Raw genomic sequence first — 22,741 nt, 5'->3', positions numbered from 1 at the left:
TTGTTATCGGCTTCATTATCAGGTAGTTTAGTTGCATTTTCAGCTACAGGCAGATTTGGTATTTTGCTCATATCTTCTTCACTACTTGTTCGACGCTTATGCCGCTTTGAGGAAATGATATTATGAAGGTAGTGGACTGATTGAAGGACAAAGCGCTGTAGCAGCAAGTTCGAAAGCATGGGCTAGAGTATTATGTCAATAATGCTGAAGTAATTAGTGAGTTGATAAATCTGCCATGTATTTGGTTTTATGAATTCTGAAAATAACATTTTATTGGTAGCAATTCATTTCCACTTTGCATATTATTGTAATTTCTTTCTTGTTTATGTTGTATGATACCAATTCCATGCACAAAACACAACAAACAAATAAATGTTTGATTTCCGGAGTTATAAAGGGTTTAAAACATTAAACGGAGAAATAAGAGGTTGAATGCAAACTGTTTGACATAATTCTTTTCAGCAATTTGGTTTAGTTTTTTGGGACATTCAAGGGTGCCCATTACAGTGGTATCAGAGCTATAAGTCCTGCCATCCTGTGGAGGTCTTATAGGGAATTTGGAACAGCCGAATAGAGGGAAAAGTGTTTGACGAAATGTCAAAACACTAAAATCAGAAATAAATAAAAACACAAGCTAAGCATTTATGTTTGAGCATGCGACAGGGGCCTTATAATTTCCGCGATACCAGAGCAAGAAAAAATAGGATTTCAGACTTGCAAAGCAAACAATCTAGTACATCCGTGCAGGTGAACATTGAATCCAGCCATACAGACACAGAGGAGATATTCTTTGATCAGGACAACAATATGGGTGATCGAGATGACAGGAATACAGGATTAGGCGGAGGCAGGAATGCCGGTCCAGATTAGGAGGAGGTAATGTTCAAACAATTACTAGATACATTAGAGCAGGGGCAGCGTATGCAACAGGAGCAGAATAGGCGAATGGACATGATGTTGCAGCTCATGGCTAGACAGATGGGTGTCAATATTAATCCAGGTGATGCCAACAACAGAAACAATAACAATGAGGGAAACAATAACAATGGGGGAAACAATAACCATGGAGGCCAAGGCAACAACAATGGTCCTGAGAATAACATTAATGGTAATAATGGACACAGCAACAATGGGAATGAGGCTGATAACTATAGACACGTTGCACGCCGAGCGTGAACTGCGAGCTCGAGACCTCTTCTACCCACTTTCCCACCCAGAGATCCGGTTCAACCAGTAAACGAACCGCAAATTACCGAGTTACAAGATCAGTTCAGGAGGGACTGGGAGGCTAGTGGACCGGAGTTTCAAGCGGATATTTCCCTCAGAGATTATATGGACTTGAGGATGAGACACATACCTAGAGCAAGAGGGAGGAATCAAAACTTTGAGCTGAGAAAGAAAGTTGGAAAACTTTCTTTACCTTATTATGATGCTTCAGGGAAGATGACTGCACGAGCTTGGGTGCAGAAGGTAGATACATACTTGCAGCTAAATCCTATGCCTGAGGAGGAGGCTATCAAGTATGCAGCTATGCACTTGGATGGCGTTGCACATGAATGGTGGCATCATGGCATGGTGACTTTGGGGCATAATCAGATTACATCCTATGAGGAATTCACCGAAACACTGATTGAGAGATTTGACACTAGGGATCCCGAGTTACATTTTAAGGAGCTAGCACAGTTAAAACAGTCAAGTTCTGTGGATGCTTACATTGCCGAGTTTCAGCGCTTGTCTGTACTTGTTACCAATATCTCTCTGAGGAGATTAGTGGTGTTATTTTGTGATGGTCTTGTTGATCCATTACGAGGTTGGGTGAAGGGACATGATCCACTCACCTTAGCTGAAGCAACTAAAAAGGCACGAGATTTAACCCCTTCGGTATACAAAGGAAAAAACCATTCAACAGATTCTTCCTACCGCAAGGACAAAGACAAAAAACCACTTCAGAAAGAGTATAGCAAACCCAAAGAAGGATCAAAAGGACTAGACAGTGAAACCTTGAATGAACTTCGAAAGAAGAAGTTGTGCTTCCATTGTAGAGAGCCTTGGGACTTATCTCATAAATGTTCTCTCAAGGCTAAGGCAAATCAAATGGAGTATTTTTCAGCAGAAGAGTAAGAGTCAGAGGGGGAGGATCAGCACTCCAATTCAGATGAAGGCAACACTATAGAGGAGAGCAGCATTCCTAAGGATGATAGATCGTTGGCACGCTTGACAGGGGCCCAAAAGGCAATCACATTTAAAGTCAGGGGTACTATCCAGGGGCAAAAAGTGATATCTCTTATTGATACTGGGGCTACACATAACTTCATAGATGCACAGTTGGTAGCCAGGAGAGGGTTACAGACAGAGGAGCATGATGGGTTTAGAGTCATGGTGGCTAACGGTGATAAATTATTATGCACTCGGAAGATATCGAATCTTCGCATCAGGTTTGGAGATGGCTACGAGTTGGAGGATGAGTTCTATGTTGTGGACATGGGAGATTATGATGTCATCCTCGGCATGACATGGATGGCTTCACTAGTTGAGTTCACACTCAACCTAGCAAAATTGGAGATGAGATTCCAACATGAGGGCAGAACTGTGGTACTTAGAGGACTTTCAGATGGAGGTTGCAGAGTAGTGTCCTTGAGGAGAATGCAGAGACTTTTTCGTCATGATGAAATAGAGTGGGCGGCAGAGTGCTACATTATGCCAACTTCACCAGAGCCACAAGAAAAGAGTCATCCACCAGATATCCAGAAGATACTTGATAGACACACTAAAGTATTTAGCGATATTCCTCATGGGGTTCCTCCTGACAGAGGGATGGAACATGTTATTGAGCTCGAGGAGGGAGCCAAACCAGTTATGATTACTCCCTATCGTCATCCTAAGAAACACAAGGATGAGATAGAGAAGACGATTAAGGATTTGTTGGAGATGGGGCATATCAAGCCCAATAAGAGCCCCTTTGCTTCAGCAGTAGTATTGGTAAAGAAGAAGGATGGGACGATGCGCATGTGCATCGATTACAGGACACTGAATAAGAAAACAATTAAAAACAGGTATCCCATTCCTAGGATTGATGAGCTGATTGATGAGTAGCATGGGGCATGCTTCTTCACCAAAATTGATTTGCGATCCGGATACCATCAAATCAGGATGAGAGAAAAGGACATTGAGAAAACAGCCTTCCGATGTCACTATGGCCACTTTGAGTTCATGGTTATGCCATTTGGTCTAACCAATGCATCCGCTACATTTCAGAGTTGTATGAACCAAGTATTCAAGAAGCAACTGAGGAGATTTGTCTTGATCTTCTTTGATGACATCTTGGTCTTCAGTAAGACCTGGGAGGAGCACTTACATCATCTGGAGGAGGTGTTATCTATTCTGAAGAGAGAGTCATTGTATGCCAAGGAATCTAAATGTGAGTTTGGCATGACTGAGCTCCTTTACCTTGGGCATATCATTAGTGCAGATGGCGTTCGGGTTGATCCCGAAAAGATTAGAGCTATTGTAGAGTGGCCTACTCCCACAAACCTTACACAGCTTAAGGGATTCTTTCGTTTATGTGGTTTTTATAGGAGCTTTGTTAAGGGATTCTCACAGATTGCTACACCCTTGACAGATCTTACCAGGAAAGGAGCCTTCGTGTGGACAGGGGCAGCACAGAGATGTTTTGAGCATTTCAAGCAGGTAATGTCTTCATGTCCAGTTCTAGCTCTACCGGATTTCACGAAGCCTTTTGAGCTTCATTGTGATGCATCAGGTGATGGGATTGGAGCAGTATTGATGCAGGAGAAGCATCCCATTGCATTTGAGAGTAGAAAGCTCCAGGGAGTTGAGAAGAGTTATTCTGTCTATGATCGGGAGATGTTGGCCATAATGCATGCATTGGCCAAATTTCGATCATATTTGGTAGGTGGACGTTTTGTGATCAAGACTGATCACAACAGTATTAAATACTTCATGAGCCAGCGTGATCTTAATGACCGGCAACAAAAATGGGTGACTAAATTGCAGTCTTGTGACTTTGACATAGAGTTTGTCAAAGGTAAGAAAAATGTGGCGGCTAATGCCTTATCTCGGAGACCTCACTTATGTGCTCTGGCAGAGATTTCAGGAGATTGGAGAGATCGGATTATAGCAGAGTATGTCAGAGATGCTTGGGCTTCTGGATTGATTTCAGGTACCATACAGGATGATCGCTATGAGGTGATAGATGGATTGATCAGAGTTCAGGATAGGGTTTATTTGATTTCGTCATCACATTTGAGAGAGGCGATACTGAAGGCATTTCATGATGCACCCACAGCTGGACATCCAGGGGTCTTCAAGACCTACAGGCAGATCCGAGAGCAGTTTTCATGGAAAGGGCTCAAGGATGATATTCAGAGGTATGTCAGGGAGTGTGTGGTTTGTCAACAGAATAAGGGAGAGCACACATTTCCTGCAGGTTTATTACAGCCCTTGCCCATTCCTGATAGGAAATGGGAAAGTATTTCGATGGACTTCATCACTGGTTTACCACGAGTGCAGGGAAGGGATTGCATCTATGCGGTGGTGGACCGCTTGACGAAGTTTGCTCACTTCTTTGCTATTCTGTCCACTTGCACAGCAGCACAGGTGGCAGATCTTTTCTTTAGAGAGATATTCAGGTTACATGGGCTGCCCAGATTCATTGTCAGCGACTGGGATAGTAAATTTATGAGTGTTTTTTGGCAAGAGTTGTTTAGGTTGTGTGGTACAGATCTTACACCTAGCACTAGTTATCATCCGCAAACAGATGGGCAAACAAAGATTGTGAATAAATGGGTGGAAGGATATTTGAGGAACTATGTAACTGCACAACAAAAGGCTTGGATCAGATGGTTGCATATGGGAGAGTATTGTTATAACACCACTTATCATATGTCCATCAAGATGACTCCTTTCATGGCACTCTATGGTTATGAAGCACCTAGCTTCATGGATTTAGTTTTGGGGGACAGTAGAGTGCCCAAAGCCAAAAACTTATTGCAGGATAGTCAAGACATCTTGAAAGTGCTCAAAGAGAATATACAACAGGCCTAGAATCAACAAAAATTGTATGCTGATCAGTACCGAATAGAGCGTAGCTTCGAGGTAGGGGATATGGTTTACTTGCGGCTACAACCATATAGACAGTCATCGCTCAAGAAGAGCGGAGCTGAAAAGTTGAAACCTAGATTTTATGGTCCCTACAGGGTGATTCGCAAAGTGGGCAAAGTCGCCTATGAGCTTGAGCTTCCAGAGGGCAATCGAGTGCACAATGTGTTTCATGTGTCTAGGCTTAAGAAAGCCATTGGTCAGAGTGTAGTGCCTTCTACAGATTTACCCCCTTTGGATGAGGAGGGGAAGCTTGTGTTAGTACCCGAGGCTATTCTGGACACCAGAGAGAGGACGCTTAGAAACAGGGTAGTGAAGGAGTATTTGGTCAGATGGAAAGACCTGCCGGAGGAAGATTCTACATGGGAGAGTGAGCAGGTTATTCAGCAGGCTCGATTAAGATTGCTTGAAGACAAGCAATTTCAAGGGTGGCGGACTGTAATGTCCCCATTTTAGCAGTTGACCAAGTGTGTGTGCGTTAGCCTTGTTCTACATGGTCCCGAGGGCTAACGAAGGGTTTAATGGGATCCTAGAGTGTTTTGGCCTAGTCATTTCCAGTTTGGGCCAAAACGAAGTTGATTTACTCAGTTTCAGGCATACTCACTATTTTTAGTAAGTCGGCAAGACACAATGCAGGTCAATTTTGGTGATTGGATTTGATACTCCTCAGTGAGAGCTTTCCGATGAGCTATCACTCGCATTATTGTAAAATATTAAAGTGTTACTTTAATATTTATTTTATGGGGATGTGTACCCAAGGGAGACATAAGGGGTATTTTAATATATGTTTTATATATTACACATCTTTTATCCCACATTGCCGATATGAGTTGAGCAGACCCTTGGAAATAGAATAAAAGGAAGCATTTGTGGCTTCATTAGACAGGTTGAATATGAGAAGAAATTGGTGTGTGAGTTGCAACTCCGTTCTTGGCATTTGAGGACGTTTATCCTCTCTTGTAACACTCTAGACGTCATTCCCTTGGGATTTGGCCTTTGGAATTCTTTGTTATCAGCTTCATTATCAAGTAGTTTAGTTGCATTTCCAGCTACAGACAGATTTGGTATTTTGCTCATATCTTCTTCACTACTTGTCCGACGCTTATGCCGCTTTGAGGGAATGATATTACGAAGGTAGTGGACTGATTGAAGGACAAAGCGCTGTAGCAGCAAGTTCGAAAGCATGGGCTGGAGTATTATGTCAATAATGCTGAAGTAATTAGTGAGTTGATAAATCTGCCATGTATTTGGTTTTATGAATTCTGAAAATAACATTTTATTGGTAGCAATTCATTTCCACTTTGCATATTATTGTAGTTTCTTTCTTGTTTATGTTGTATGATACCAATTCCATGCAAAAAACACAACAAACAAATAAATGTTTGATTTCCGGAGTTATAAGGGGTTTAAAACATTAAACGGAGAAATAAGAGGTTGAATGCAAACTGTTTGACATAATTCCTTTCAGCAATTTGGTTTAGTTTTTTGGGACATTCAAGGGTGCCCATTACATGGGCTAAGACACTTGTTGACCTTCGTGATGATGAGCTCATTGTTGAAAGAAATGCTCAAAAAAAAGAGCAAACCTATAGAATTTGTAAACTTTGCTCTCATGGCCAACATTCACAATGTGTTTGAACCTCAAACATATTGCGAGGCTAAAGGAACTCCAATGTGGGAATAGGCCATGACATCTGAACAACAAAGTCTGCTGAAGAATAACACTTGAATCCTTTCTGATCTTCCACCAAGGAAGAAACTCATTGACTGCAAATGGGTTTACAAAATCAAATACAAATCTGAAGGTACTTTGGATAAGTACAAAACTCGTTTAGTTGCAAAGGGCTTTTCTCAGCCTAAGGGTATTGATTATGAGGAGACCTTTACCCCTTCTGCAAAGATGAGCACAATCAGATTAGTCCTAGCCATGGAAGGTCCATTAGATGGACGTCAAGAGTGCTTTCTTGAATGGTGATCTCCACGAAGAGGTCTACATGATGCAACATCCTAGTTTCAAGGTTGTCATTAAAGAACATCAAATTCTCAGATTAGAGAAAGCTCTCTATATCTTGAAGCAGGCCCCTAGGGCATGGTACATTATAATTGATAAGTACCTCAGTGATCAAGGCTTCCAAAGGAGTTCTTCAGACACAAATTTGTACATCAAGACCACTGACAGTGACATCATCCCCCTAGTTATTTATGTGGATCATTTCATCATCATTGGTAGTCCAAAATCTTTGATTCAGGGAATCAAACAGAATTTATGCTAGTCTTTTGATTGATTGACCTTGGGCTCATGCATTATTGCCTAGGTGTTGAGGTTTGGCAACAGTCTTCTAGTATATTCATATCTCAGTCCAAATATGTCAAGGCTCTATTAGACAAATTCTGTATGCAAGATTGCAATCTTACATCTACACTCATGGAGAAAGTCTCAAGTTATCAACCAAGTCTAATTCTCCTCTCGTTGATGGTACAACATACAAGCAACTAGTAGGCAACCTAATCTACCTCTCTGCTACTAGGCCTGATATCAACTTCATAGTCAACTACATCTCACGTTTTATGACAGCTCCTAAGGCTGATCGCTGGATGGCAGCAAAGTGTTTGTTTCGTTATGTGAAGGGCACTACAGATTTTAGAATTCTTTACTCTCAAAGTTCTAATCCTAAACTCAATGGGTTCACAGATTCAGATTGGGCACACTATGTTGACAATAAAAAACTACTTCTCGATATGTGTTCAGTTTGGGATCCAATGCCATCACATGGACAAGTAAGAAGCAACGGGCTATTTCTCTCTCTAGCAAGATATGCAAATGTTACTAGTAGGACCGACCACTTTGTTTGTTGATAACAAAGGCATTATAAAATTAGCACGTAATTCAGTCTTCCATGAGCGAACAAGCATGTGGATGTTCATTGTCACTACATATGACAACTGGTTGAAGACAAGACAATAGACTTGCAATATGTTCCTACCATGGATCAGACTGCAAACATTCTCACCAAGCCTCTTGTCCTAATAAGTTTGTTAAATTTAGAGGACAGTTTAGTGTTGTGGATAGATAAACCATTAAGGGAAGGTATTACGATAACAGATAAGTTTCTATTATTAGTTAATGGTTATATATTTGTAATCTATTGTAAATATTAGAAAGCTTCCAATATTAGTTAGTCTGTAGTTATCTACTAGCTTTCTTTTAGCTAGAATACAATGTTTCTATTCTTTAAGATCATTTCCTAAGGAAACGCCGTTTTATTCTTTTGTATATATTGACCTCTCAGTCTCTATTAATATTAAGCAAGTATTTTAACAATTATTTTGTAATTATTATTGCAATTACCATAGAAGAGCATATACGTCATTGCTTGAGTCAACCCACACACTTCCAAGCAATTCATCTAACCTTTTTTATGCTTTCTCTACTATCTTAGATCTTGTTATAAATTCGTGTCTCGCATCAAAATGGTCTTTAATAGCTATACATTGTGCAAAACCTAGGTTGTTGACTTGCTGTTTATCCCCTCCTGCCAACAGTCAACCATCATCTAGATATTTGCAACCACATTGCGTACATTTATTTCATTTGTTAGACTAAAGTATCTTCATTTAAACATATGCTCAGAGCAACATATACAACTGAATTACTAAATATTGAAATGAATAAGGCTAACGTGATTGGATAGTGAATTCCCATACCTTTTGAATAACATAACCATCATGCACTACAGCAACAGTTGTCGGTCCGCCACCACTATGGCCAATAACAATATTCAAAATAGATGAGTAATTTTCAATTTCATTAACACCAACCAGGAAATTCGCATCACAAGTTGCAAAAAGGTGTTTAATGAAGAAAAACAAAACAGTCAATTTCAAGTATAAAGATGCACCTCATAGAAGAAAAAGAACAAATTTAAAGATAATAGAACAGCCCTACATGCTTAGAAATATAAAATGACTACACTTTCCAAAATGTAGCAAGCTCCCTTATTCATGAATATGTTCACCTGGATTGTGAAATATTCTCCATTAAAGAAACCAAAGTAAATTTACCCTCCCCAGTGAGGCATGTACAATGAGTACTTTCTGATCATAAAGCAATTCCACTATGCTCTTATGTCATTAGATTCATTAATAGGATTCAACATTCTCTTTCTGACAAAACCAATCTTTCCAACTTTTTTGAGCAGCCAGAATTAATTGCAGAAGGTTTAGAGAAAGTTCTAAAAATTTCCTTCGTGTCATATCTAAAAAATCTGTAACTGCTAAAATTGTGAAAGCCCTAGATCTCAAAAATTTAAACCACTGCATTTTATTTAAGTTGCTGTCAATTTCTATTGTTTAGGAAAAATTGGATTCAACTTACATACACTCTGACACATCAGATCAGAATGCACAATCATGCACCAAAAGCTGACAGGATATATAAAACAAGTGATTGCATTACTCTACCTTGCTGAGAATTAATTACAAATTAACTGCATAATGGCTGCCTACCTAAACACCAACAGAACCCATATGCAATATGGTCAACAATTATTGGTGAATGCTTAGCAACAAGACGAAAGAACTCTCTCCCAAACGATTTTAGAAAATCCATTAACTTCTGCCCTTATGGGAAATAAATGTTCAAGAAAACATAACAGCTGTCCAAGAACTCATTCATCTAATGAAAACTTCGAAAAGACTGGGGATTTTCATAAATTGCAAATGTTCAGAGAATTAAGTTGCCACTGTAACTGGTCTTTGATTCTGCAGATTATGAATATCCTAAATTTCAGGGACAAAGTTTTAGCATGGATGAGGAACTAACATTGAATGGTCATCACATTATTTAGAAAGAAAAGCTCACCCTCATAGAAATTCTCCCTGGCATGGGACTGATACCTGTTTGGAATTCATGCAATACTTTTTAATTTTGAAGGAAGTACTACCATGGGCAGTAGCTCTCTCTACTATATTCCTAAAGAAATTTGCATAAAGGAAAAAGCTTAATAGACAAGGAGAAAAGGCCCACTCCAACACCAATAGCCATCATTTTGTCAACAGCCACTAAGGGAGCGATCCTTCTTTGTAACTCACACATTGACGAAATTACCCCACATTATATTGCTTTTGCTCCCCCTTCCACAACATGCTCCATGATGCCTTCATCTTTTTCTTCTTTCCTTCAACATTAAGGTCCAGAATATCCATAGAATTTAATTTTGGCACCATACAAAGTCCATCCACAACCCCGCAAATGGCATCCACATCTCTCGTTTTACTATCTTCCCACCTACCAAGTGCTGCAAAGAGCATATTCCAAACCTTTGACAATGTATGAGATGAACTTCTCATATAAAACACAATCATGGACATGACAGACGCCCCAAAGATCAGCTCTCACAACTTTTACCATCACCAATTTGGCATCAGCATCTCCCAATTGAAATAGAGCATGGATCTGCTGATCCATTGATTTGTTAGTAGATTGACAGTTTGTGCCAAACCACCAAGCAATACTGATATTTGCCTTTAAGTGCCAAGGTAACCAATGCCTGAGAACTGTACAACTCAAAAACTCATTTATAGCTCTGGGCATTGCCAAAATCCATTTGCAATCCCCTCAATGTATTACAAAGTAATTGGATACTTGCTCGTTATTAACAATGATGAATAGATCAATATATACAAATGAATATACAGTGTTTCCGTAGGAAATGATCATAACGAATAGAAACATTCTATTTTAGGTAACAACTAACTAAATATTAGAAAAATTTAATATTTACAATAGATTAAAAATAGATAACCATTAAATAATAATAGAAGCAATATATTATCGCAATACACTCCCTTAATGGTTAATCTATCCATGACACCAAGTTGTCCTTTGAATTTGACAAACTTATCAAGACCAAGAGGCTTGGTGAGAATGTCTGCAGTCTGATCCGCTGTAGGAACATACTACAAGTCTATTATCTCGTCTTCAACCAGCTGCCATATGTAGTGACAGTGCACATCCATGTGCTTGGTTCATTCATGGTATTAGACTAGATTGTGTGGCAAGTTGATAACGCCTTCATTATCAACAATCACAGCGGTTGGTCCTGCTAGTGACATCTGCATGTTCCCAAGCATTCGACAAAGCCAAACAGCTTCACAACCTGCCTTAACTCTCCCTCTATATTCAGCCTTTGTAATGCCCTTCACATAACAAAGCACACGCTTTGTTGCCATCCAATATTTAGCCCTGAGAGTTGTCATGAAGCGTGAGATGTAATTGACTGCGACGCTAATATCAAGTCTAGTAGCAAAGAGATAGATGAGGTTGCCTACTAGTTGCCTGTATGTAGTATCATTAACTGGAGGAGAATCAAACTTAGCTAATAACTTTAGACCTTTCTCCATAGGTGTAGATGCAAGCTTGCAATCTTCCATACGAAATTTGACTAACAAAGCCTTGGCATATTTGGACTAAGAAATGAATATACTAGAAGATTGTTGCCCAGCCTCAACACCAAGCAATAATGCATGAGCACAAGGTCAGTCAAATAGAAAGACAAGCATAAACTTTGTTTGATTACATGAATCAAAGATGTCAAATTGCAAGTGACAATCAAATCATCCACATAAATAATCGGAAGGATGATGTCACAATCAGTAGTCTTGATGTACAAATTTCAGTCTAAAGAACTCCTCAGGAAGCCTTGATCGTTGAGGTAATTATCAATTTTCATGTACCATGACGTAGGGGCCCACTTCAAAACATTGAGAGTTTTCACTAACTTGAGAACTTGATGTTCTTTACCAGCAACCTTGAAACCAAGAGGATGCGTCATGTAGACCTCTTCTTGTCGATCGTCATTCGGGAAGGCACTCTTGACATCCATCTAATGGACCTTCCAACCAAATTGTGTTGTCATTGCTAGTACTAATCTGATAGTGCCCATCTTTTCTATAGGAGCAAAGGATTCCTCATAGTCAATGCCCTGACGCTGAGAAAAACCCTTTGCAACTAAACAAGCTTTGTACTTATCCAAACTACCATCAAACTTGTATTTTATTTTGTAAACCCATTCGCAACCAATGGGTTTCTTCCTTGGTCGAAAATCAGAAAGGACCTAGGTGTGATTCTTCCGTAGGCTTTGGTGTTCAGATTGAATCGCTTGTTCCCATTGTGGAATTCCTTTAGCCTAGGAGTATGTTTGAGGTTCAAACACACTATGAATGTTGGCCATAAGAGCAAAATTAAGTGACTCTATAGGTTTGCTCTTTTTCCGAGCATTTCTCCCATTGATGAGCTCATCATCTCGAAGATTTGCAAGTGTCTTCACCCATCACTTAGGCTGGAGAGAAGATCGACCAACATTAGCATCAGGAGATGCTCTATGATCAAGTTCCTCGTTAGAAAAATATGGATCAAACTCAGGTAATGCATCTACAAATCGAGGTGATCTAGCAGGAGAAGTCGAAGGTGTCTGTATAGGAATCACTAGTAGAACTGGAGTTGTTGAAGCCCTCCCTTCAGGTGGATCTCATGGAAGTCTAACTCCCAAATCATGAGCCTTCGTAGGCTGATCTAATGGATTAGGAATAGGAGAAACAGGCACGAATGGTCCTCATTTTTCATCAAAGAGTACATCAAGATTGTATAGGAGACGAGATGTCTCAGTGTAAATCAAGTGGTAGGCTTTGTGAAGACTCTTGTATCCAGAGAGCATGAGTTTCTAACTCTTGGCATCCAACTTGGTGTGTAATAATAATAATTATGTGAAACGAGTTAGTTATTTATATACGTTGCATCAACTGTTAACGAATTATTTCTTTATCATGTGAAATGAGTTAGTTATTTATAGACGTTGATGAAATGATCAGTAACCTATAACTAATATTAGATGACTAGCAGTTGTTTGATTTAACGATCAATATATTTTGAATTAATATTTTGGCAAGAATGTTTTGCTTGGGTGATTTCAGGAGAAGATTGAAGAGAGGGGAAGCATTGCTAAACAGGATCATCGGAATGGGATGGTCGTTTGGTTCAGTCATCAGGATCGATAGGTATGACCTAAGACTCCCTTGGAAAGGATATGAAGACTTGTCCATAGGTTACATTATGGGACTGCATGAGCTATTAGGGAAACAAAATAATAAAAATATAAAATAATCTAAATTAAAATATAATTCATACCTTTAGAAATTTATTATTGAATTTTCTTATTTTATCATTATAATAAACACTTAAATAGGAACACATAAATATAAAAATGAAAAAGGCACCCATAAATTATAATAATATAATCTAATGATGTCACCTCATTAATATACTTATATGAAAGTATATAAGAGCATTTTATAATAATAAAATAAAGTTTATAACTCTTCAACTCCTTATTTCTTTTCCCTCCTTATTTCTCCTCTTTTCAAAATCGAATTAATGTTTGAATTCGATGGGTTATCTTGGAAACCGATAGAAGCTGAAGAGTCTCGGCTAAGTCTTTTTAAAGAGCCGAGAGCCGACCAAGCTATTCATTCTTTTCTCGTCTGTCACGTCTCTCCACTAAGCCGTGAGACCCATTCCCAGCCGAACCAAATAAGTTCTATTGCTCAGTCTGTAAAACATTATTCAATCCTTATTTCTGTCAAGAGATCAAGCTAGCGCTGAAAGAAATTCCACTACAAAAGCATCCACCAAGGACAGGAGGAGCCACATCCGACTGATATCCAGCCAAAATGCAAGTCATGATTTAATTGCTTGCATTCCGAAATATTATACCATCATCCCTGAATATTGGACCGACTACAGTCGGCTTTTTACAATGCTAAGTGTATGAAACAAATCGATCATTGTCTTCCTTACTGAAGTAAAACCACTCATATATCATTAGGACTGTGAACGGAACATTTCATGTAATTTGATTTCATAAGTCTATCTTCAATCAGGTAATAAACCGAATGCACCAGCATATAATCTACCCTGCCGATGGTCTTCTACAAATCCTTGAATTTTTTGAGATCATTTAGTTCTCTCTGTGTATTCGTAACACCTTTATGAAATAGAATTGTAACTGTAAGGAGTGTTGATAACAGTTTCAATAAACATGTTGTCATAATGAACAGAATACTCGTGGATTCAGAGCACCGAGGAATTCAGCGGCAAGAAGCCATGAGATTGTAAAGAGGTGTATCAATAATATAAGAATGATTATAATCTTTCAAACACCTAGGATTCAGCCGACATGGAGGCCATAGAATGGTGAAGAGCTGGAATTTAACCTGCAAGAAACAACAATGTAATTAGATTTGAATAACAATTAACTAATAGCTCATGCAAGTTCTAATAATGGAATCTATTGTCAAGTCAAGTGGTGGAGATTGGGTTCACGAACCCAATTGAAATCCTTATGTGCCAATCTTGAGATCATTTGTTTGTCCGTAGATGTCAGTTATATAGGTATAACTAATGAGGCACTCAAACCACCTGGTAGATCGGATGGCTAGACTGATGAACATCCCAAGCCCGATATCGAGGTAGGGAGGGTCGTTCTAATAAGTTAAGATGTGTGGGGATAAGCATGGTCCGAGGTTGGGAGGTTAAACCATGTCAATGCTTCTCTCACCAATGCCGAGGCTTGAACAACAAGATAAAGGGATTCTTCCGTTATTACTGTATGTTTCTTTTACACTTTACTTTTAACCCTTACAAGAATAATTAGACAATTTAGCTTTCTAGATAAAGTAAATATTGACATTTACATTGAATAAATATTTCAGTTGATATGATTCAATTAAGAAAGTTAGTCGTTACTTTATTTTCAGCTGAATATGTTATCAGTTAGAAATGGTTAGATTGATAGTAATGTATATAAATTTATTTCCTTTTGTTCTCGTTATATCAGCTGCGAATGAAATGCAGTTAGACTAGAAACAGTTACTTTAATCACAGTTATATTCGGCTAGTAGAAGTCATTGTCTTGTGAAATGGAATCAGTTACTTATTTAACAAATTATTAGGAGTTCAAAATTGGTTAAGAAAATTCGTTTGTTACATAAAGCTAGTGTACATAAGAACAAAAGAGTAATAACCAAGAGTGCGAGCACCAATAGTAGAAATCTTGGAGAATATGCAAGTGAATGGGTGGAGATTGAAGAAAGGGAAAGAAAGATGGATGAACTTGAAGCCTTCATTGCAAAGAGAGAATAAAGAGGTAGAGGAGTATTTAAAGGCAAGTTACCTATACACTGTTACAGCTGCAAGAAAAGTGGACATTTTGCATTAAGATGTCCTATAAGAGAATCCAAGGTTAAACCTAAACCCTAAATGTCAAAATTTCTTAAAGAATTTTTATAGGTTAGTAATGATGAGATTGAGATTAGGGATATTAACTTTGAGGATAGTGATAATGAGGATGAAATAGGAATTCTTGCAATTAAGGATGAAAGTCCTAACATGTTTAGAAAAAGACAACATATTAGATTATAAACAGTGGACGTTCACATCAAATTACTGGTCACAAAGACAGGTTTGTAGAGTTAAAAAGCTACGATGGAGGTGTTGTCAAAGTTGGTGACAATGCACCCTGCTTGATAAAACGAAAATGTTCAGTATCACTTGATGGTAAGACTAACATTGATGATGATTTATTTGTTGATGGACCAAACATAATTTGCTAAGTGTTGGCTAGCTTTTAGACAAGGGTTATCATTTACAATTCACTAATAAGAAATGTTCAATTAAGGATAGGAAGGAAATGAGATTGTAACTGGTACTACGACCAGAACTAATGTATTTCAGTTAAACCCCTCCAGATAAGTTGTTTTATTATAGAAGTTGATAACGGTTTGTTATGGAAAAGGAGATTTTGTCATAAAAACTTTAAAATCATAGTGAAAAGGTTAGTAATTTCACTTTTGTCAAAGATTTACCTAAGATTTTGAAACCTTCTAACATGACGTGTAACGAATGTGTGATGGCAAAACAGAAAAGGAGTACATTTCAGAGCAAGGCATTTATTACTTCAAAGAATTTGAATATCGTACACGCAAATATATGTGGCCTACCAAGGCAAGAACATTTTATGGTGAGAAGTATCTTATTCTTTTCATTGATGATTTCACTAAAATGATGATGGATGCTTTCCTAAGAGAGAAATCTAAGGCGTTTGATAAGTTTAAGATCTTTAAGGCAAAAGTTGAGAATGAATCAAGATTAAAGATAAAATGTTTAAGGTCTGACACAAGTGCAGAATTTACATCTAATCAATTCAATGCATATTGTGAGGATAATGGAATTTGCAAACAAACATCAGCCCTAAAACACCACAGCAGAACTGAGTAGTAGAAAGAAGAAATAAAACAGTTTGCGAGGCAGCAAGAGTGATGTTACTTGAAGATAAAATGGCACATGTACATTGGAAAGAAGCAATAAATACTGCAATATAAACCATGAATAGAGTTCAGATTAGACAAGCAACATGTAAAACACCTTATGAACATTGGTTTGGTGATACACCTACTATTAAATATTTCAGAACCTTTGGAGGTAAATGTTACATCAACAGAGATGATTTAATAAGGAAGTTTGATCCTAGAAGTTATGAATTTTGGTTTGGTCATACATCTACTATTAAATATTTCAGAATCTTTGGAAGTAAATATTACATCAAAAGAGATAATTTAATAAGGAAGTTTGATCCTAGAAGTGATAAAGGTATATTCCTTGGATATTCTACTAAAAGTATGGCTTATAGATGCTATAACTTAAGGCTAAAGAAGATTGTTAAAAGTGCAAATGTAAGAATTGATGAAAAATTTCAGCTACAAGAAAAAACTTTTGAGTGAGATTCAGATGATTATACAAACCAAGTGAGCACAAATCAAAGACCAGTACAAAATCAGAATGCAAAACAAGAACTATTCTTTCAGATTGATAAAGGAATTCATGTCCAGCTTGATGAGCCTAGAGAAGAACAAAGAACACCTAGGTATGTTTCTTTAAATCATCTTGATAATCAAATTATTCGTTATACAAGTAATAAAGTAATGACAAGAGGAGAAATGAGAAATGAGACTTGATTGATTTTACAATTTGAAACTAAGTATAATGATGAAGCATGCAAAGATGAGCCATGGATTAATGATATGAAAGAAGAGCTTGAACAGATTGAAAAGAACAATAAATGGAAATTAGTCCCTTGGCCTAAAGACAAGAATGTTATTGGAACTACATGGGTATTCAGAAATAAAATTAATGAGCAAGGAGAAGTGGTAAGAAACAAAGCAAGATTGGTATGTAAAGGTTATTTACAACAAGAAGATATTGATTTTGAACAAACCTTTGCGCAGTTAACAAACTTTTCAAAGTATATCAGATGGATGTCAAATCAGCTTTCTTCAATGGAGAACTAGAAGAATACATTGATCAGCCTAATGGATTTCCATTGACAGAACATGAAGATATGGTATGCAAATTGAAGAAAGCCCTTGATGGATTGAAGCAAGCACCTACAACTTGGTATGAGAGGTTAGACAAAAACTTGCAAAACTTGAGATTCAAGAAGGCAAGTGCTGACAGTAATATATATATAAAGTTTATTCACATGGAATACTGACTATTGAAGTATTTGTGGATGACATTAGTTTTGGAGGAAATGAAAAGGTGACTAATAAATTTAATGATGAAATGAAATGAGAATTTGAGATGTTCATGATAGGTGAGATAAGTACTTTTTGGGACTGCAAATAACTCAGACTAAATATGGTATCTTCATATCTCAAACTAAGTACCTTAAGGAATTGTTAGCAAGATCTAGTATGAAGAATTGCAAACCAATTGGAACACCTATAGTTATAGGGTGTAAGTTGACACTTAAGGAATTGTTAGCAAGATCTGGTATGAAGAATTACAAACCAGTTGGAACACCTACAGTTATAGGGTGTAAGTTGACTAATAATAATTCTCGTAGCATTATTCAGACAAGATATAGATCTATGATTGGTGGCTTACAGTAATACTCATAGTAGACCTGCTAAAGCTAGTGCAATTGGCATTGTGGCAAGATATTAGGCAAATCCTAAGGAAACACATCTAGCAATAGTAAAAAGAATATCTAGATACTCTAAGGGAAATTTTGAAATTGGTTTACGGTATGATAGATCAAATGCTTATACAAATGCTAATTGAGAAACAAATGTTGATGACGAGAAAAGTACTAGTGGAGGAGCATTTTTTCTTGGAGGAAGGCTACTTTCATGATTGAGCAAGTAGCAAGATTGCATATTTCAATCCACATAAGAATCAGAATATGTAGCAGCAGCAAACAATTGTAATCAGTTGATGTGGATGAAACAAATGCTAAAGGACATTGGTATAAAATTCTTGAGCCTATTATCATAAATTGTGATAATATGAGTACCATTAACATGTTTAAGGATTAGTTTTACAATCAAAGACTAAGCACATTGCACTTAAGTATCATTTTCTGAGAAAGAAAGTTGTTGAGAAAGAAAGCAGATTAGAATATGTGAGCACAAAAGAGCAAGTAGCAGATATATTAATTAAACCTTTGGCTAAGGACACCTTTGTGTATCTCAGAGGTATGCTTGGGGTAACAGCCCCACCTTGTGAAGAGTAATTGGTGCAGATATGCATCAGTCCAGTGTATTAAGAGCACATTTATTCATCTAAACACTATGCTTGGTACTACTCCTTAGGGGGGAGTGGTTGTGTGGTGCAAAGCTAGTCTTAGAGCTCTTATATAAATGTTTTTTGTCATAACAAATTTGTTAGCATTTGACATTATTTTTTGTTGCAGATTGGTCTAATCCAATGTGGGTAATTTGATGAGATTATCATCAAAGGTGGAGTGAACTTCATTGCAGGAAGAACTTGCGAGAGAGCCTTGATATTTGACATATTGGCACCTTTGTTGTTGATGTCAAAGGGGGAGATGTTGATGTCAAAGGGGGAGAAGGTCAATGAAAAACCTTCATCAAGGAAGATATGCAAGCAAGTATCAGAGATAACCAGGGAAGGTATATGCATAAGAAGTTTAAATTTTTAAGATTGTATATATTAAAGATATTCAGAAAATTGTATTATGTTGTTTACTGTTGCCATCAGTGTCAAAGGGGGAGATTGTTAGGAATCGAAGATATAGTTGGCACTTGGATAAGTTGCAGAGATGTTGTATTGATGGCAGGTTTTGATGACAACAAATATTCTTGTGTTCATGACAGACTAAAATTATGTATATCACAGGTTATTTATCAGATCAGCGAAGTTAATGGTTGACAGATTTAGATATGCAAGCTTGTATGTGTGCAGTCAAATGAGTATAGACATCATATCTATGTTCGCTATACTTTATGTGATGTTTTGGTTAAGTTTATGTGATGTTTTGGTTAAGTTACAGATTGTTTAGTGATGACTTGTAGCAGCCCAATGAACAGGAAATAATGACAGAGAGTTGCAGGAATTTTTACTACATCTTATTGGCGAACAAGAATTAATTCTAGCGAGAATGGCAGATGATAGAAGAATTGTTAGTGAGTGTATGTTTGGAAGTGAGAAGCATTTGAATAATTCTGGAAAGGTCAATAGTGTGTAACATGCAGAATATTTTATTGGCAGCCGGCTCTGATATACTAACATGTGGTTTATCATTGGAAAATTTAATCTTATTATAGTAGCATGTGGGAAACTAAATCTAATGGTTGTATTTATATTTATGAAGGCATGTATGCCTTTGGATGGTTCTATGTAACTAATTGTACTTTGGAAAGCTCTAATATGCCAGCCTAATTAATTATTTGTAAAGGGTATAAAGGAAAGTTGTTTTCCTTATTTATGTATGTATGAGTTGTATGTCGTGATTCATTTGATACGAGCCTTAATGTTGGATTATCAAAGCAGAGAAGTGATGATGATGGTTGACTGAGTGGACTTCAAAGGAACTACTTTGGTAAGTAAGTTGCAAATTAGTCAGTTCATGTTCATTGGATATGTCATCCTGAAAGTATTGTCTTTCACTTTTTTTGTTGCACTTAGATAGTGGGTGTACTTAACAGAGTTATAACCTTCTAACAAAGGTTCAAAGTCTCCTAGTAGGGATTTGTCCTTTTAACAGGGACTGTTGTACTAAATGAACTGTATTTGAATCCTGACAAGGTCACATCCTTTCACAAAAAAAAAAATATTAGTACATTATGTTGTGGATAGCATCCCCACCGGGGTTTTCCCTGTGATCAAGAGTTTCCCTAGTCAAAAAAACTTGTGTTATGGTGTATAGTTTCTTACTGTTATGCATCATTGTTTTTTATTGTTGGCAATCAGATTTATAAGTTTGGATTTAACTACATTTGTTCACAACTAATTCACCACCGCCCCCCCTCCCCCAATTGTGTGTGGACATTACTTCTTCGCATTCACATCAGTGTACATTGTGTAAGTCATCACTGCATACTATCAATAAATAAGCATATTGATTGTTTCCTATTAAACACTGTCTAATACACACATTCATGGATGAAATCTACTTGCTCAATTGATCATATTATATCCATTAAGTCGGTCATATTGATGAATTAGCTGCTTTCAGATTTGTATTGTTTTGTCTTTCAACTTTCAAACGTAATAGAACATCAATAACAACTTTTCAACATTGATATCATAATCTGATCACTCCTTATTGAGATAGCTATATTTAAGCTTGTTTAATACAACACTGTCCTTGTTTGTATCACATAGGCTATTCAGTCTCTTAAGGAAAGAGTTGTTCTCTTTAAAATGTGCATTTTTAGTACACCTTCAGAGAGTCGACTGCTATCGTATATAGAGACTGATCATTAAAGTCAAATTGCTTGCTTTATGTAATCACATCTCTTCTTGATCATCACAATAACTACTCAATAAGAGAATTACTAACTCTTGATTACCATGACTTACTCTGCTCAAATTGATACCTGTTAGCTGCAGAGGAGTTACCCTTTAACATTAATGATGACACGTGTACCATCATCATTCTATCCTCATTCATTTGCTTTCACATTAAAGATAACTATGCAAACATTCTCTTCATGTTTTCTTCTTGACATCAATGACAACATTTTCGAGAAAAGTTGTTGCCTATCTTAAATAAACCATGCGCTACCTTAATTCCATTCGTAAAAATTCATGAAATAAACCTCCTACATTTTGCTGCTTCTTTTACTGATTTGTCTAAGTCATTTCTTGTCTTTCTTTGATCTGTATTTCTCTTCTTGACTTGCTTTAAATTGTCATCTTTTGTTTTGAGGAAAATCTCCTTTATACAATGCTCTCTCTCTTGGTTTATATACTTCATCTTCTTTGTTCACACGACACACACTCCTCAAACTTCATTTTTTATATATATCAATTACATCAGTAGGGCATGCCTCTCCACTCTAGTTAAAAAATCACTAGGGCATTGGGGGATAGTCAAGGGATGTCAGAGCCATGTCAACCTGCTTCTTGACTCATTCTAAGGTATTTCCAATCCATTTAGGAGATCAGGGGCAGCCGAAAAATGTCCCAACACATTTCCAAAACATGGTAGAGATGCTGCAGCCCGGAAAGGAATTATCGAATTAGGGATCCATCCCCACATACCACTGTAAACAATATTGATTTTAAGAAAAGGTCAATTACTGTAAAAGACCAGAAGATATATATAAAAAAATATTTATTGTTCAGCTGCTGAAATAAAAAAAAAATTAAAATGATTCTAAGTTCTTAGAAATTGCTTTTTGTATAGAAAATCTATTGTTCACAGGTTGAAATAAAAAATAATTACAATGAATCTAAGCTTTAGAATTTACTTTTGATTAGATAGCTAGTTTTAAAGAAGGCGGAGTTAAATTATTGATAACCTTAATTTTCTCCAAGAACTTTTTATTACTAATCCAGAGTCTGGAGAAATAGATATTGTTATTGTACCTCATAAAGAGCATAATTTGAGAAGACACTTTCCAATTAATAGAATAATTTATTCATTAACCTTGCATTGAAAAAACCACAGAAAAATATGTAGACACAGGGAAACATGATAGTATTTTTTTCTCACGCTAATTCATCTAGCTAGCAAATGAGGATAGGTTCTATATTATTTGCACGGAATGTACCATATACTATGCATTTATAAAGAACTACACAAATCTATACAATAACAAAATAGTTATCCAGTCTGACCAATCAACGACTACAGCAGTAGAACGACCCGAAGCAAAAGATGTTAGCACCTGCCACAGTAGCAACCCCAATATAATCACCATGAAATTCATAAAGATGATGACACTGAATGATTGCTATAAACAAGAAATAATGGAAACAAATGCATGAAGTAAGAAAACATACAGCATTTTTTGCTAAGAATAGTGCAGGGACCTTGTGATTCTCAAACATAACCTCTGCTGTTCTGTTGAAACATTGGCAATTCTTGATTAAAATCTTGGCCTTCAAGAAGAGTGGTAGAAACATATGTAACTGATAATAGAGCATCACATTTTACTGTGACTGTTCAAAGTCAAAGATATACAAAAGAAAAGAAAAAGAACTTTAATTGCAACATAATAGTCCACATTTCTGAAACTCTACCAACCAAAGTTTGTT

At 37.0% G+C, this 22,741-nt stretch overlaps 1 protein-coding gene across 4 annotated transcripts in view; it reads right to left on the bottom strand.

Moving 5' to 3' along the window:
* The window catches only part of LOC149566639 (actin-related protein 4-like), a 233,136-nt gene that overhangs the window by 160,937 nt on the left and 49,458 nt on the right, over positions 1 to 22,741 (bottom strand). For all 4 annotated transcript variants that reach the window (XR_016362264.1, XM_089819941.1, XM_089819942.1 and 1 more), the window contains exons 7-9: positions 22,487 to 22,547; positions 22,322 to 22,371; positions 8,824 to 8,878 (exon numbers count right to left, since the gene is read on the bottom strand). Coding sequence is in view for 3 of the 4 variants with exons in the window: in XM_089819941.1 (XP_089676067.1) it covers positions 8,824 to 8,878; positions 22,322 to 22,371; positions 22,487 to 22,547 (166 nt within the window). In the remaining variant the exon portion in view is untranslated. The remainder of the gene's footprint in view (positions 1 to 8,823; positions 8,879 to 22,321; positions 22,372 to 22,486; positions 22,548 to 22,741) is intronic.

The sequence above is a fragment of the Cupressus sempervirens genome, chromosome 3 (assembly GCF_028749045.1).
Source record: "Cupressus sempervirens isolate cs-2001-9-10 chromosome 3, ASM2874904v1, whole genome shotgun sequence".
Classification (NCBI taxonomy): Eukaryota; Viridiplantae; Streptophyta; class Pinopsida; order Cupressales; family Cupressaceae; genus Cupressus; species Cupressus sempervirens.
Note: the sequence above shows the minus strand (reverse complement) of the source record. Positions and strands in the feature narration are given on the sequence as shown.